General features: G+C 35.4%; 1 protein-coding gene and 1 pseudogene across 1 annotated transcript; both read right to left on the bottom strand.

The window, feature by feature from the left end:
- Positions 1–2,162: 2,162 nt before the first annotated feature.
- LOC113778485 (cytochrome P450 CYP736A12-like) lies at positions 2,163–4,168 on the bottom strand. The gene is made up of 2 exons (XM_027323912.1): positions 3,191–4,168; positions 2,163–2,809 (listed from the first exon to the last, which is right to left on the bottom strand). Exons 1-2 carry the CDS (start codon positions 4,070–4,072, stop codon positions 2,195–2,197), a joined length of 1,497 nt encoding a protein of 498 aa, XP_027179713.1. The 5' UTR covers positions 4,073–4,168; the 3' UTR covers positions 2,163–2,194.
- Positions 4,169–5,904: 1,736 nt separating this feature from the next.
- LOC113776737 lies at positions 5,905–7,999 on the bottom strand (annotated as a pseudogene).
- Between the last annotated feature and the right edge of the window lie 6,831 nt (positions 8,000–14,830).

Here is a 14,830-nt window from a genome sequence, read left to right on the forward strand (position 1 = left end):
CTAAAGGCCCGTAAGTTCTTAAATTTATCCCCAACTTTCAACTCAAAATCTGATTTTCTGAACTCAACTGCAGCATTAAAATCTCGACAACTATTACCTTAACTATTACCTTTCCCATTTCTTTCATCATCTCCCCACATAATGTCAAGTAGTTCTTCATCATCAACAGCAAATTCATTCCATTCTTCATTAGTTTTAGAACTCTCCCCTTCTTCAAATTTGTTCTCAGAAGAGCCTGGTGGTTGCAGATTCTCCATTGTATATGTCTGGTTTGCTGTTGCTGGTTCTTCATTTGTGCCTTTTGCCTGCTGCTGATTTTCTATTTCATTAGCCTTTGCTCTGTTTGCAAAAATATCCTCATCTTCTGGTCCTTCTAATCCCTCTTTCAACCACTCAGGCTCTTCTAAATTATCAGATGTAGCATCACCGTACTCATCTTCATTTTCAGGCTGTTTTTCAACTTCATCTTGCTTCTCTACAGCTTTTTCACCTTTTTCCTTTGCTAAATTAGCCTCTGCTTTGCTGTGCTTTTTGTTTCTAGCTAGCTTGGTTTGTCTTCTCACTGACTTCTTGACTATCTGTTTCCCCTTTCTGTTTGCTAACTTTTTTGGGGTATCTTTATCAGATGTCACATTTTGTGCTCCACTATGTGGGGCATTAGTGGGGCCACTTTTACCATGACTTTTTACTCCAACTGAAGCAACTTCACTAGGCATTTCATCACGCAATTCAGCATATATGTTGATAACATCTACTCCTTCATGTGCAGTTAACATTAACTCTATTTCTTTATCTCCTTTGATTTCAGGAGCTCCAGCATACAACCCACAATTTGGTATTTCAAAATATAGGTTCACATTCGAGGCATCACCATACCTACTATACAATTTACACAACATATCCCTGGACAATTTTCTTGTCTCACAATTTTTAAATATGACAACATTGTTACCAGTATAGACAGTTTCTGGTTCCCATATGAATATACCACCGAAATGCAATTTTATAGTAATTCTTTTTGAAGTTGTCATTTTTTTCAAAGCCTGCATTAGAAATAGTGAAACACATGATAAGAAAAAAAAAACACAATCTGATTAAGAAAAGGACATTTAATAGATTACACACTTCAATGAAAACACATGATTACAAAAAAATACAATCTGATTAAGAAAAGGACAAATTGCATATCGCATACTTCCATGAACCACATATTGCATATCGCATACTTCCATGGACCACATGACGGCCAACAAGCCGACAAACAAAAATTATTCAATGTCCAAATTGCCAAAACTTTATTAGCAGCCAAATCACTCTATATTATTGAAAATCAAGCCACCCAAATTTGACACTAATCAACAAATCTCAAACTAACAAAATCATATTCTACCCATGTTTAGTTGAAATTACGGTGATTTTAGAACTCCCGAATGCAATTTTTTTTACCCTAATCTTAATGCATAAGTTCAATTCTAGTCGATAAAATACTCTATGCTTAAATATGATAATACAGGTTGTCCCAAAGCAGCAAAATTTTAAATTAATCAACGCTTAAGCAAAATAATCACTGATTTATTAATTTTCCAATGCCCGATAGTTTCTGTTCAAAAACCATGCAAGTGCATCTTATATGCTAAACTGATGTCAAAAAACTTACCAGATGCAACAATAGCTTTCGTGATACTCTTTCACAACTACTTTTTGGTCTTCAATGGTAGATCTACGGTTTTAATTTTGTGGGTTAATTTCTCTCCTTCATTCGGCGGTCATGTTTTTCTCTCCCTTTCTCACGACAAAAACCAGAGCAAGGGAGAATCTGACTCATCTGCTTCCTTTTTGTATTTATATTAGGGTAATTTGGACATTTTGCCCATAAATCGTCATGGTGGGTGCTTTCCATCTATTTGCCAGTTCAACCCAAACCACAGGGGGTTTATGTAGAGTTTTTTGAATCATGGGGGGTTATGTGGTTTTTGCGAAAATCACAGGGGACTAAAATGTAATTTGCCCTTGATTATATCATTACTATTCAAATCCAATCCAATGTATGTAATCATTGTTTAGAGGGAAATTTAAGCATCAACAAAACTAAAACCAAATTTTGCTTACACTTAATCAAATAAAATTGGTGATACTTCTAAAGAGAGTATAGACCTAGACAGAGATAGATAAAAGTTTTGTCCACCCTCTTTACTCATTCTTGTAATCGGCAAGTAGGCACAACCTTTAAATGCTTTGCTCTTGAGGTTACTAAGCCAAAAGCCTCAGACATATCCAGATCAGTTGGCTGAATGTTATCTGCAAGTTCCCAATTGAAGCAATGCACCAACTGTGCCAGCACAAAACGAACAAGGAGGAGCCCCAACTGCAAACCAGGGCAACTTCTTCTGCCTGAGCCAAATGGTATGAGCCGAAAATCTTGGCCCCGAAGGTCTATATTGCTATCCTTGAATCTTTCAGGGTTGAAGGTCTCAGGATCAGGCCAGACATTTGGATCGCGTCCGATTGTGTATGTGTTTATGATGATCCGCGACTTCTTCTGAATGTGGAAGTCATCAACTGTGCAATCTTCCATTGACTCGTGGGGGAGCAATAGTGGGGCCACAGGATGAAGCCTCATGGATTCTTTGATAACCATGTCCAAATATTCTAGGCCTTCAACGTCTGATTCCTCTACAATCCTCTCCAATCCGACTTTTTCTTCCAATTCTTTCTGGAGTTTTCTCATTGCCTCAGGATGCCTGAGGAGTTCTGAGATCGCCCATTCAACTGCCGTGACTGAGGTGTCCATTGAGGCTACAAGCAAATCCTGTGTAGTTGAGGTAAGGAATTGGCAGAGTTAGGCATAATGTCAAGATCAAAAGAGGCGTCAAATTTGTCTTCATTTGTTGCAAGGATTGCAATTATTTGATTTAGCTATGAAACAATCCCTTTCTCAACAGACAAACAAAGGAGAACCTCAGAAAATAACGCTGGTATTATTTTGAAGAAAGTAAGAACACAGAATTCCAGATCAAGTTTTAAGGTGCAAAGTTTAGTTATTTGAATTTGTTTAGTCCAGTAGTTATAACTAACCGAAAATTTTGTTGAAAAAGCTAATAACAAATTCAACAAGCAATACAAAAATCTGGTGCTGTCAGCAACGTATATGAACAATAATCCAGCAAACCAGAAACGGTATAAAACATACCAACAAGATGGCTTTGACATGACTACGGTCGAACTCAAACTCAGCTTCTCCAGATTGCATAATTCCCATCATGATGTCTACAAAGTCCTTGGTTTGCTTGTGCTCCTGAGAATGTAGATGCTCATCAATGATTTTCTCAAAAAATTTATCAAACACCTTGGCAAGATCCTTAAACCGGCGTGTAAGTCCCTGAAGGTCAAGCAGACCAAGTAGAGGAAAGTAGTCACCGAGGTTTGGCATGGCCGCAACATGAAGTCCTTCTTGAATAACATCTCTAAACCCCCTATCATCAAAATCCTTGTCCATATATTTCTTCCCAAATATCATCAAGCAACTCATATTTGCACCCAAGGAAGAAATTGCTGCACTAAGGTCAACAGCAGCACCATCTGAGGCAGCCTGTTTGAGTGATTTAACCAATGTTCCAACCTCTTCTCTTCTCATCGGCAGAAATGAATTGATTTTGTGGCTACTGAGCAGCTGCAGAATGCAAAGCTTACGCATGTTTCGCCAATACGGTCCATATTGGCCGAACGTCAAGTTCCTCTGCTCATAACTAACGTACCAAGAAGCTTCATGATAAGGCCTACTAGCAAAAACCTGATCGTAAGTCTTGAGAAACTTTTCAGCTGCTTCAGGGGATGAGACAATAATTGCTGGGACATAACCGAATCGCATGTACATTAAAGGGCCATGCTTTTTGGCTAGTTTTGCCAAATCATGGTGAGGATTCTTGCCTAACAGATGCAGATTTCCTATAACAGGAAGCCCTTTTGGACCTGGAGGAAATCTCTTTTTCTTCTTCATCAAGAACAAGTCTTGAAGAAAAAACCAGACTGCAGCCAAGGCTAGAGCTGTCGATAGCCAATGAATGCTCATCATCTTTCTCAGTTTGCTTAATGGTATTCTAGTGCTTCTTTTTCTGATCTAAGAATAGGCCTCACAGCAGCTATTTATGTCTAGTAGTAGTATTGGATAGCTATGTGTAAAGGGTGATAATCTGACGGTTGTGAATGGAAATTACAACATTTCTAAGCAGATAGACAAGAATATGAAATCTCTAAAATCAACGAGCTGAACTATCTTTTAACTTATCTCTATTGCTAATCGTGGCGTCGCTTAATTAATATATGATTTTCTTATATACACTCCCTGAGGTAAAGGGTATCAAATATCAATCTCCATACCAGATACAGCCGCCTTCTCTGGTGCTTTTGCAGATATTTTTTGGGCAAGTTGTGTTGATGTCAACCCCGCGCGTTCAAGGGAAGTGACATCGAACTGATTTCGATGATATGGTCAATTGGGTCGTGCAAATTTTTTTTCTCAAATATAAAAAAATAAGAATAAAAAGAAATTCTTGAAGTTTGATGCTGTTCAATTTGAACCGCTACTTATTAAAGTAGAATTTACACCACTTCAATTCAATTCACAAATTTGTCAAGTAGTCTGGTGACTCAATTCCAAGACCAGACCACTTATGTGATATTTTATTGTGCTACATTCCATTGTGATCATACATTGAAAATGGTCCAAAACCTTGCCGTAAATTTTTTTTTCCATTTTTTCAAATTTTTGCAGACTGTTGTCATAGAGAAAAATTGATAATTCTTGCGATCTGGCCTTATAAAGATTATGTATGAATAAATTGCAGATGAACTTGTAGATTTTTCAACTCTAGCCGTCCGAACAGAATGTGGTGACATTGTGGCTGATTGCAACCCGTCAACTGTCACAATTCTGATAGTTTGTCCTTTTGTTTTTTGTTTTTTTTTTTGTTTTGTAGAAACGGTAATTTCTATTCTATATTATAGGTAACGGACATACTTAAAATGGTCAATGAAGAATCATAAGGAGATTGAATCATCACCAGACTAAATGAATGGCTATGCATCCACTTATAAAACTTTCAAAAACTAGGAGAAGAGTGCAAGTTAAGAAATTTAATCCCTTATCCTACATTCAATGAGAGCTTTAAGTCTCTTCTTGGTAGCCAACTCAGTTGGACTGAAATAGTTACATGTTAGTTTGCCATTTCTGTCATCGTAGCTAGGCTGATTTAGTTACATGTGACATAGTTTGCCATTTCTCTCATTTTTTATGGATTACGTCATTGCATATGTCTCTATTGATCTATTGATTACAAAGATAAAGAAATCAACCATGTTTTTTCCCCTTTTTTAGACAAATAAAGTGGTAGTGGTATTCTAATAGTTTGGATATCAAATTTTTTTAAATAATATTTTGTTTGTATCATAAAAATATTTTTAAATCCACCTTTTTATTTCACATATATCATATCACAAAAGTACTACACTAATTATTTCAAATAATACTCTATCCAAACAGAGAACAAGTATTCTATCACTGCTAACTTCGTTAGGCATCACCGCTAATTTTAAATAATACTCTATCCAATATGATGGTAGTTCCATTTTAAAATTCTATCACTGCTGACTTTGTTAGGCATCAAGGACAAGAATCATTGCAAGACCAAGAATTTGTCCCACCAAGTCTAAAATGTCATTAGATGGAAACTGCTCTCACGAGTTCAGTTTTGTCCAACTAATTGATACAATGCTTCCAACTTTTGGAATAAATTTGTATAATTTTGATATAAATTTAAATTTATCAACTCATACAACTAATTTTACACCATTGCTATATGAGTTTATACAAAATATAATAAGAATTATACAAACAGGGTTTGAACCAGACAGAATTCAATTTGTAAACCCGAATCGGTTATTCGACAGCCAATCATACCTATCAAAAACTTTAAAAGGGCTTAGCTAATTTTCCCCGGATCTTATCCCACTTAATATTTGGGAAAGTTGTTGATTAAAAAACAAACAAATGAATACATTTCCATAATGTAACTGGATAATCGAATTAACAAAAAAAAATTAAAAAAATCTACTTTTACAGTTCCTGAACTAGAATTGGAGTCCACAATCTTTATTCATTTGTGCAATCGGTAAGCAGGCACTACCTTTGAATGCTTAGCCCTTGAAGTTACTAAACCAAAAGCCTCAGACATATCCAAATCGATTGGCTGAATGTTAACTGCAAGTTCCCAATTGAAACAATGCACCAACTGTGCAAGCACAAAACGCACAACAGTGAGCCCCAACTGCAAACCTGGGCTAATTCTTCTGCCTGAGCCAAATGCTACAAGTCAGAAATCTTGTCCGCGAAGGTCTATTACGCTATCCTTGAATCTTTTGGGGATGAAGGCCTCCGGATCAGGCCAGACATTTGGATCACGGCCAATTGCGTATACATGATTCGTGATTTTTTCTGAATATGGAAGTCATCAACTGTGCAATCTTGAATTGACTCGTGGGGGAGCATTATTGGTCCAACAGGATGAAGCCTCATTGATTCTTTGACAACCATGTCCAAATACTCCAGGCCCTCAAGATCTGATTCCTCAACAATCCTCTCCAACCCGACATTCTCTTCCAGTTTTTTTTTGGAGTTTCCTCATGGCCGTTGGATGACTAAGGAGTTCTAAGATGTTCAACTGCTGTCACTGAAGTGCCCACCGAGGCTACAAGCATATCCTGTTTTGATGAGGTTAATAAATGAATGAGTAAGAAAAATGAAGATAATTGTCACAGAGACTGCAATCATTTGATATAGGCATGGAAACGAACCCTTTATCAGCAGACAACAATAAAGAAATGATCAACACCAATGAAAGTAAGACCAGCACTGCTGTTCTGAAGAGTTAAGAGCAATAGCACAATAATTCAGCAAATAACTATTTCTTGAAATTTTATTAGTCCAGAGATTATGACAAGCTGAAAGTTTTGTTGAAACAATAAAGACAAAATTCAACAAGGTTAAAATAACCAGCTATTACCAGCTATGTATGTGAACAATAATTTAGCAGATAAGAATTTAGAGCAACCCACTTACAAACAAAACAGCTTTGACATGACGACGGTCAAATTCGAACTCAGACGTTCCAGACTGAATAATTTCCATCATGATGGCCACAAAGTCCTTGGTTTGCTTCTGCTCCTTGCATTCAAGATGCTCGTCAATGATTTTATCAAAAAAATCATGGAACACGTTAGCCTGAGCCTTAAATCGACGAGTAAGTCCCTGAAGATCAAGCACACCAAGCAGGGGAAAGTAATCACAGATATTAGGCGTCGATCCAACGTGCAATGCTTCCTGAATGACCTCTCCAAAACCCCTATCATCAAAATCCTTTTCCATGTACCTCTGTCCAAATATCATCAAGCAACTCATATTCGCACCTAAGGATGAAGTCAAGCCACTAAGATCAACAGCAGCACCATCTGAAGTAGCCTGTTTCAGTGATTTCACCAATGTTCCCACCTCTTCTTTTCTCATTGGCCGGAATGAATTGATCTTGTGGCTGCTGAGCAACTGTAAAATGCAAAGCTTACGCATGTTTCGACAATACGGACCATATTGGCCGAAAGTCAAGTTTCTCTACTCATAAGCCATGTACCAAGAAGCTTCGTGATAAGGCCTACTAGCAAAAACTTGATCATAAGTCTTTAGAAACTTTTCTGCTGCTTCAGGGGATGACACAACGATTGCTGGAACACGTCCAAAACGCAAGTACATTATAGGGCCATGTTTTTTGGCCAATTTCGCCAAATCTTGATGAGGGTTCTTCCTCAGTAGATGCAGACTTCCTATAATCGGAAGTCCTTTTGGACCTGGAAGCAACCCTCTCCTCTTCTTCATCAAGAATAAATCTTGAAGAAAATAGCAAAGTCCAGCCAAGGCTAGAGTTGCCCATAGCCAATGAATGCTCATCATCATTTCAGCTCTCCAAGCAGCACAAACTGTTAGGAAATTGATGACGGAATGTAAAGAGACAAATTGGATTGGAGTATCTTATTTTGTCTATTGTATTCCATATTCCAATTTAGTTAAGTTTACCATTTTTTCCTTCTTTGGTGTTGTTCGAGTTGTCCTTTTCAGCTTTTTAACTAATTTGTTTGTCCACTTTGTATCATTTACCCTGTTTTGGTTTAGTGTTTGTTTACATGTTCCAAAACTATATATAACGCACTCATGATTTGGATTAAAATATCAAAATAACAGAATTTGCAATTCATAACGAAATTAACTAAAATGTCAAAAATTCCCCTATATAAAGTTAAAAATTATTTATTAACCACAGAAGGATTTATGTATTAAAAACCATAAGAGAGTTATATGATAAGACACTAAATCATAAGAAGGTTATATGGTAAAATATAAAATCATATGGAGTTAAAGTGTCATGCATATTATATTTACATATTTTAGTCATTTCAATCATTTTAATTTTAAACAACGGTAATTTTGACATTTTAATAAGTTCTGTTACGGATGATCATTTCCGCCACTTTGACACTTTAATTCAAACTATGAAGGAATTATATATAGTTTTTAAAAATATAGGGGGTTATGTGACAATTATCTATACCACTGGAAGATAAAATGTAATTTGCTCTTTAATTATTGGCATTTAGTTTTAGGGAGTTTTTTACTTTCAGTTTGAGGGTTTTTTTTTTTGGCATGCTCTTAATTAGAGGTGTCAAAATGGGTGACTTGGGCGGGTTTGGGTTGGGTAAAATGGGTAATGGGTATAAATGGGTTGTATAAATGAGTCAACCCATTTATACCCATTTAATTAGATGGGTATAAATGGGTAAGTCAAAAAATGAATTGGGTAACCCAATTACCCATTTATAACTCATTTATTTTAATTTTTTGTAAATTTATTTAAATTCATTTTTGCAAACTAAGTTAACAATTTATACCGCTCTTTGTACCCATCATTAGTTTTAAATATTTACTTATAATGTTCAATAAGCTTAATTACCAAATTTTTTTCATTTATACTCTATTTCACAAAATTACATATTATTTAATAATTGAATAATAAGAATATAAAAATTTGAACTAAGTACTATAAAAGTTAATATAAAAATTTAATCCAAAAATTTTTAACCCCTAACATTTTTTCCATATATAAATTTAAAATTTCATTTTAGAAAGATAAGAAAAGAGGCTCAAATTTATCATAAATTGGTAATGCCAAAAAATGAGCAAGTTAACAAACTAAGAGAAAACAAAATAATAAAATAAAACCAACAAATAATAATAATAATGAAACAAAAGTAGTTAATATTATGACAAAATGAAAAATCTGAAAAAAAAAGTGGGTGGGGGAAAAGAAGAGATTTAGGGAAAGAGAATTTTAAATGGGTTAATTGGGTTTGATGGGTTACCCAATAATACCCATTTAGTAAATGGGTATTATTGGGTAACCCATTTATATCCATATACAAAAATTTAAGATACCCATACCCATCTATTCATGGGCGGGTATGGGTAAATTTATTTAAGTGGGTTGATTTGCCAACTCTACTCTTAATGATGAATTTTAATTGTTTCATTGTATTATTTCAGTTACAAAACAACTTTTGTGACAGTTAATTAACGTGATTGATATTCATTCCGTCATCATTATTGAAATGCGTTTTACAACTATTTTTATGGATAATAGTTTTAGGTAATACAAACTACAACAATTAATACTTATATTACTTGCACTTCCATACTCATGATACATTTATAGGGAGTACAGATGGCTATAAATAGACATATAGATATAAATAGATTGATAGATATAGGTAGGTAGACAGATATATTCAAGGGCCTAACAATGTACAAGATCAAATAAATGTGTGACATACACTTTAGAAAGATGTCATTTCAGTCAAGATCTAATATTCAATTAGCAAGAGAGAGGAATTCGTACCACTTCACTTGCCATTTGACTTCTTTTTTTTTTTTGCCATTTGATCTAAATTCTCAGTGTAGACACCAAATTTTTTCAAAAAAATTTGCTAATTTTTATTGTATCTTATTTTTTATATTATTGATTAAGTAATCATTTTTATTTATGTTATTTTGTAGAAAAGGAAGAAGAAATGGAATTTTAAAATATTCTTCATTTTTAGTCCAATCCAAAAGAAAAAAAAATTCAACTAAAATCCATATGAAAAAAATTCGAACAAAATCCATGCAACAACCCAAAGCAAACCCACCAAAAAGCCTGAAGATATAAAACAAGAGAAGGCCCATTTGGCCCAGCTTCATTTTAAAAAAAAAAAAATCTTCTTCACCCGACGAACACGCGCGCGTTTCTTCACCTGAATTTGCAACAACGAAACCACAGGCCTGTTTGGAAGTGAGTTTTTTGGCCAAGTTTTTTACCTACTAGTTTTTTAACAACTTTAGCTACAGGAACCCAAAAAAACTTATCAAATTTTTTAACCTACACACTTCAAAATATTTAATACACAAAAAACTACTATCTTTTCTTCTTCTTTCTCCACCACCCCATCCACCATACCTTCATCGCCGGCCACCACCTCCGCCACCGTTTCCGGCGCCGGCCACCTATTCCGGCGCCGGCGTTCCTTTTTTTTTCCCTTCCTTTCTCCCTCCCTCTCTCCTTCCTTGAAAACCTCCCCTTCTTTTAAAAACCCTGTTCAATAACCACTGCTGATCAAGAAGCCTTACCATAACCACTGTTGCCCCTTCCATCACATGGCCAGAAGTTAACAAATGCAAAATTGGAGCATGCCATATCTTCACATAGCCAGATGTTGGTGGGGATAAGTCATGGAGTTCAGCAAACTGGTTCTCTCCCAAGAAATTAGGCAGAGGGGAAGGGGTGGCGGGGCAGAGGGGGAATGGGCAGCTTGCTTCCACTGGTGGCGGGCGGGGCTGATTCACTGAGCCTATCCGCCCGCAATCCGTATGGGACGTCTTCCTCTGAGCTGGTGAGGGAAGGAGGAAGGGGCAGCGGGGGTGGCGGGGAAGGGGTGGTGGGCCAGAGGGGGAAGGGGCAGTGGGAAAGGGGTGGCGGGGTAGCGGGAGAAGGGGCAGAGAGGGAAGGGGTGGGCGGGGCAGAGGGGGTGGCGGGCAGCGGGGGAAGGGGCACAGGGGATGGGGAAGGGGCAGGGCAGAGGGGTGGCGGGACAGCGAGGGAAGGGCTGGCGGGGGGAGGAGAAGGGGCAGAGAAGGTGGCGGGGGGAGGTGGTGGCGTGGCAGCGGGGAGAGGGGGCTGGCGGGGGAAATGCAGAGGAGAGGAGAAGGGGAAAGGGAGGAGAGAGGGTGGCGGGAGGGGAAAGGAAGAAGAAGAAGAAGAAGAAGAAAGAGAGGAAAGAAAAGAAAAAGGAAAAAAAGAAAAAGAAAGAGAAAGAAAAAAAAGAAAAGGAAAAAAAAAAATTCACCTTACAAAATTTTTTATCTTACAAAAAACTTCTACAAAAAAATTTTTCACCTTACAAAAACTTCTATAAAATTTTTTCAAAAACTTCTACAGTGCACTACAGTAAAGTTTTAGACAAACTCCCAAAAAACTCAGGTTCCAAACAGGCCCCACAATACCCAAAAAAATAGCTGAATTTTTTTGATGCAACCATCCAAAAACCTACCAAGAAACAGCTGGCAAAACAATCAAATGGATCAAAAACAGCCACATAAACCCATTTTCTTTTTTATCCCAACCATTCATCTTAGATTTTAGGGTTTTGTCCCTTATAAATAGAAAATAATGCAGCTTTTAGAGAGAGGAGATGGTTAGGAAAGTCGGCTAAGCATAAGGGAGAGAAAAAGGAGAAAAACAAGAGATTTTTTTCTTAAAAAAAAAAAGAAGAAAAACAGCAAAACAGGGCTGACAAACCAGCCATGTTCGTCTCGTTTTTGGACTTCATCCGAAGTCTATTGAGCGAGATCTTTGTTGTGCACTATCTACGATTGTAGGGGAGCAACTTTCATTTTGAAAATTTCCTGAAAAAATACCTCTAAATCCCTCGAATTCAAGCACAAAGTTGACAGTTCATTAGCACTTGAATTTCTGTAGCTAGGTCGAGTTTGCTTCGATTCATGAAGGTGGGTGTGTTTTCTTGCGATTTCCCATGTCTACTTGAGTTCAACATCATCCCTAGGTAACTATGGCATCCTTCCTTGGTTGATTTAATGTTTTGCATGTGATTTTAAACCATTACATGAGTTTCCATAGGTTTGAGTCTTAGATCTCATTCTTCTCATGATTTGCGGTGTTTCATGGATTTGTTTGATATTGAAATGAACTCATGAGACTGTGAAGAGCATGTTTATGTCAAAATCCGATCTTAAACCCCCTTAAAAATGACTTCCAACGAGATTCATGACCGAAATTTTTTCAGATCCCGACGGGCTGACCCGTCGAAATCTTCATCCTCTTTCTGCTTTTGTTTTTCTCATTTTTCTTTGTTTTGTTTGTTGTGATTTGATCTTTCAAAACTAGTTGAGTTGAGGTTATTTATGTTTGTGGGCTAAGAAACGGGCTAATGTTTATTTTTTTGCTTAGATTTATGGTTGGGCTACGAAATTCAATCCCAATACTTTTGTTACGTTTAAGTTTGGTAGAATAAGTTGGGTCGGGATGTTTTCCTTAATGATACAATTTGGTTTAATTTTCTCGGGCCAAATGGCCCAACAAGGTTTTTGTATGCAATTTTGGCAAATTAGAAATGAAATTTGCAATTTGGCCCCTAATCTTTCAAATAATGTTATCGTAACCCTAAATTTTGAATTTATTTCACTTAGTTCCTTAATTTAATTACATGTTGGTCCCTAAACTTTTTTTTTACTTGATTTTGACCCTTAATTTTTTTTAAAAAAATTTTAACCTTGAAAACCTTCTAATTTTTGAAATTTAGTCCCTAATGGTTTTTGTTTTCTTAATTACAATTGTTTATCTTTTTTTAATTGTTAATCATGCTTCATTTAAATGCATCTAATTTGTAAATGTTAGGGATTTTTATATTTATTCACATTTTTTAAAAATAATAAGGTGAATTTGCTATATGTTTACATTTTCTTTTAAAGTGTTATCAATTAAATTGGTGCCTTGATCATTTTGTTGGTTTTGGAGTAAAGTAGGGTAAACTCTATCTCATTTAACCACTATTTCAAGGGAGGTACCCTCTATTATTCTTTAAACTCTTTTTATGTGCTCCTATGTGTTTTTTATGTGTGATTGTATGTTTTATGTATTTTTATTTACTCATTTCATCCATTCTTAGATTTTATTTATTATTTAATTTGAATGTTTATTTGAATGGCATTTAAATGCCAAATTGTAATAGATAGATCGTACCCTCTTGTGCAAGAAATGCAATTAGATAGGCAATGTAACAGCTAATTTTTGTTGTTTGCAAAAAATGTAATTAGTTAAATAAATGTAATAGATAGATTTATTATTGTCAAAACTCCTATTTTAGATTGTAGTTATGACTCTCAAATGTAATGGTTAGTTTTTTATTTGTTTGCATGCTTGTGTGCTTATACGTTCTTTCGCTTGCTTAGGGTTTTTGTTTTTAGATATTATATTTTATGTGTATTGTGCTCTATATGTTTTATTTATTTATTTATTTTATTTATACTTTATATGCTTTATTTATTTATTTATAATGAATACATGACGTTACCACATTAGTCCAATGCTAGTTGTGACTTTTCTCCCGATTTCTCTCTAGTCCAACGCTAGCAATAACTTATAGAAAATGAGTTAGTCCAATGTTAAATCCTTTAGACCGTTTACATGATAGATTCATACTTTATATGATATTTATTGTATTTTATGCATTTTTTTCATTTTTAGGGTATTTCGATTTACATGATATATCCTCTATATGAATCCCTTATCCCTGCATGCGCAAACCATGTTATTTAGACTTGCATTTCATGTAAGTAATTAGGGAATAGGTTAGTTCATTTGCTTGCATAAGTTAGAAGAATCACCCTTCGAATAAGGGAAATAGACGAGTATGATTTTTTTTAGCCTTAACATGCTCCTATTCATCTCTATAAGAAGAAAAATTGAGTCACAAATTTTAGTTCCCTGTACCCATCATGTTTCATTCCATTTTCTTTGGTCACTTATACTTTTGTAAATAATTTAATGTTCTTTTTTTCAAATTTCATCTTTGCATATTCGTGATCTTTTCAAGAGATTATTTTGGACTATGCAATTAATACGATTGATACCAATTAGATCTTGAATGGACATTTTATCCCTTTCGATATCCTTTTTTAAGTTTAGGTTTGCATCTATATAGAAAGCATCCAAACGTGATAAATTTAAGGGTTAGATTAGGAAAATTTTGACTAAATCTTGCAACTAGTTTAGATTAGATTGAAAGGGTGCCTTAACTTTGAATCAATCAAACCTTTACCTTTCTTTTCTTCAACCGTGATTCCCGAACTCATTTTTTATTATTTTCAAAGATCTGGTATTGTGAAAAAGGGATTTATTTTTATTTTGTTAAAAACATTTTTGGGTGACTTGGTACACTTGAATTTGATACCAAGTGGCAATTTTTATTTTCTTAAAAACCCTTTTAGACTAAGTTTTGAGCCCAAACCGTTGCATTTTTTAAGGTCCATATCTTTATTTTCTAAAATAAAAAAAAAACTCATTTTTCTTACACTTTTCCTTTTATTTAAATTTGGGGCGCGACACTCAGCTCGCACTTGAATGAAATAAAATTAACCATCTAAGATGTACCATTAAGTCAAATTTAGATGAGAAGGTAGAAA

The sequence above is a fragment of the Coffea eugenioides genome, chromosome 7 (assembly GCF_003713205.1).
Source record: "Coffea eugenioides isolate CCC68of chromosome 7, Ceug_1.0, whole genome shotgun sequence".
In the NCBI taxonomy this organism is placed as follows: domain Eukaryota; kingdom Viridiplantae; phylum Streptophyta; class Magnoliopsida; order Gentianales; family Rubiaceae; genus Coffea; species Coffea eugenioides.